We start from the raw sequence: 2,500 nt of genomic DNA, 5'->3' as shown, positions 1-2,500 counted from the left end.
GACGTGACGTAACCTCGTGAGTTCGGGGGACATGGACACGACCCGGGAGTTTTCTTTCACGTGATCACTCCCTGTTTTCTGACTGCGTGCTGAGACACACACACACACACACACACGCACACACACACACGCACACACACACACACACACACACACACACACACACACACACACCGCGGTTCATCTGCTCTGGGCCTCGTCGCTCTGTGAAGGTTAATGGCTCAGTTACATTAACACTAATGGATTTTCTGTGTAATGAATGAGCAGAAATTTCACGAACGGCATCCGGCCGCCGCCAAAGTGTTGTTATGCAAATGGCCGCGGCCGCTGATGCGCTCTTTTCAAATGAAGTGTTTGAGACGGGAGACGGGCTCAATGAGGCGGAGGCATTTCTCAACACTCAGAGGGCAGCAGGCTTTATAATGTTTGAAAAGGAAATAAAAAATGAAACTCTGAATGCGCCGCAATATCAGCGTTGTTTCGATTAATCGCATTTTTGCGTTGTGGGGGAGTGAAAATGAGTGGGGCTGCGACGACATGTGGCCGTTTCCATTAGCCGCCAAATCATCCGCATCCACACACTCACACAAACACTCGTGATGCATAAATGATAACGAACAACTGCACGTGAACTTCTATCACCACGTCAAATTGAGGATAACTGATCTCACCATTGTTGTTTCAGCGATGGACCCGAAACTGTTGATAAAAATGTTGCAGGTGACGTTTACGGGCGGACCTGCAGAGGAGAGAGAGGGAAACAGACGGAGGAGTCAGATCTCATCACAAACATCAGGAAGCTAAACAGATTAGAAAAACAGGAGGTTGAATATTGCTAACGTCGTCAGGAAGCGCTCGTGTTTCACACGGAAAACAAAATGAGTCTCTGCAAATCCAAACGGATATTTCATTTACACTTCATTGAGCAGTCGGACGCTCGGACGCCGGTTCTCTCCGTTTCAGTCGTGGGTTGATTTCAATCGATTGAAGAAATACGGCACAATAAAGCTGCAGTGATATTAGTGACTTACAGAAGCTGCAAACATCGCGTCTCGTCACGTCCAATCACAGTTTGGTTTCTAAATGTTCCGCAACGTTGTCAGGTAGAGAACAGCAGGTTGAGCGGAGGAGACGTCATCTGATTGACTGTTGATACGTGAAATATAACACAGACGTCCAACAACCCGTACAGATGCATCGCAGTCGTCGACACTTGTTGCCGTTTCTATACGGGAACTTTGTGGCACGTGACGAGGACGGAGCAGTCCTCAACCCCAGGAACGACGATTAGCTCGGAACATCCCACGTCCGGCGCGAGGTCCTTCCCTCGGCTGAGAGATACAGAGGGTCGAAGAATCTTTTGTTTTGTTTCATTTACTGTTCAGATACACAATGAAACCCTGAAACTCGTGGTATTGGTTTGACTGAAGACGTTTTCAGGGACGAACTCGGAAACAGCGTCCGCAGGATTGCGTCCGTCCACATATGACGAACGCAGCGGGAGATCGTCCGAGTCGGCAGCGTTCACAACATCAGGATCATTCCTGGGGGGTTGGTGGACTGTGTTCAGGGGGTTCAGGCTCCATGTCGGACTGAGCAGCAAAGACGTAGAGAGAACTGGAGCTGAGTTAGGCTGCGGACAGTCTCCAGGAAGTGAATAGAAGAGTCCGGTGGACGTGGGACAACCTGCTAGACAACTAGGAAACGGGGGAAATAAAAGAACCTCTTTGAGACGTGACAGGTGCCGTCGGTCAAGAGGAACTCCTTCCTCTCGCTCTGCTCTCGGAGGTGCGACGCTGCATTCAAGGCTGTTTTCAGACCAGCGAGTCAAGGTCAAAGTAAATAGTGTTCAGGCCTTTTTCGCGGCTGCTCCATTGATTCGCTGTATTACAAGTTTGTACAAACACAAATGCGATGACTTGGCGGCGGGAGCGGCGTTATGCGGTGTCGGACGCGGAGGTCGTCCGATCAAGCCGGTGGGACGTGACCTTGGCGTTCGGAGATAAATCAGTCGTCTCCGAACTCTTCTTCTCGAGTCAGGTGGACAGTCCATCGACCCAGTGAACTGCAGAACTAGAACTCATTGAATTACTCAACTCCAGTGTAGAGCTGGAGTTAATTAGCCTAGCTTAGCATAGCACAAATACATCTGCACGTCTGTGCGGAATCTCTGAGTACAGGTTTGAAAGTTGCTGGACCGAACCACGTACTGTTCGAAAAGAAATACTTTCATCACACAGCTCACTGCAAAAGTCCAAATTTCTCTGGTTAAATTTCTGTGTAAACTGTCTGGTTTACTCTTCTGTTCTCGCAAAGATTTAACAAACAAGATGCATTGAATTATGAAGCATTGTAAGATTTAAGGGTGTTGCTTGGCATTCTTTAAAAATGAGTAAGCTCGTTGTTTCCCACTGCTCCCAGTCTTTATGCTAAGCTAAGCTAGTTGTTTCCCACTGCTCCCAGTCTTTCTGCTAGGCTAAGCTGGTTGTTTCCCACTGCT

At 48.5% G+C, this 2,500-nt stretch overlaps 1 protein-coding gene across 2 annotated transcripts in view; it reads right to left on the bottom strand.

Annotated features, from left to right (window-relative positions):
• glra1 (glycine receptor, alpha 1) overlaps window positions 1–2,500 on the bottom strand; it is a 94,739-nt gene that overhangs the window by 49,486 nt on the left and 42,753 nt on the right. For both annotated transcript variants that reach the window (XM_035650224.2, XM_035650225.2), the window contains one exon: window positions 672–739. In XM_035650224.2, the coding sequence (XP_035506117.1) occupies window positions 672–739 (68 nt within the window). The remainder of the gene's footprint in view (window positions 1–671; window positions 740–2,500) is intronic.

Source organism: Scophthalmus maximus, chromosome 9 (assembly GCF_022379125.1).
Source record: "Scophthalmus maximus strain ysfricsl-2021 chromosome 9, ASM2237912v1, whole genome shotgun sequence".
In the NCBI taxonomy this organism is placed as follows: Eukaryota; Metazoa; Chordata; class Actinopteri; order Pleuronectiformes; family Scophthalmidae; genus Scophthalmus; species Scophthalmus maximus.
Note: the sequence above shows the minus strand (reverse complement) of the source record. Positions and strands in the feature narration are given on the sequence as shown.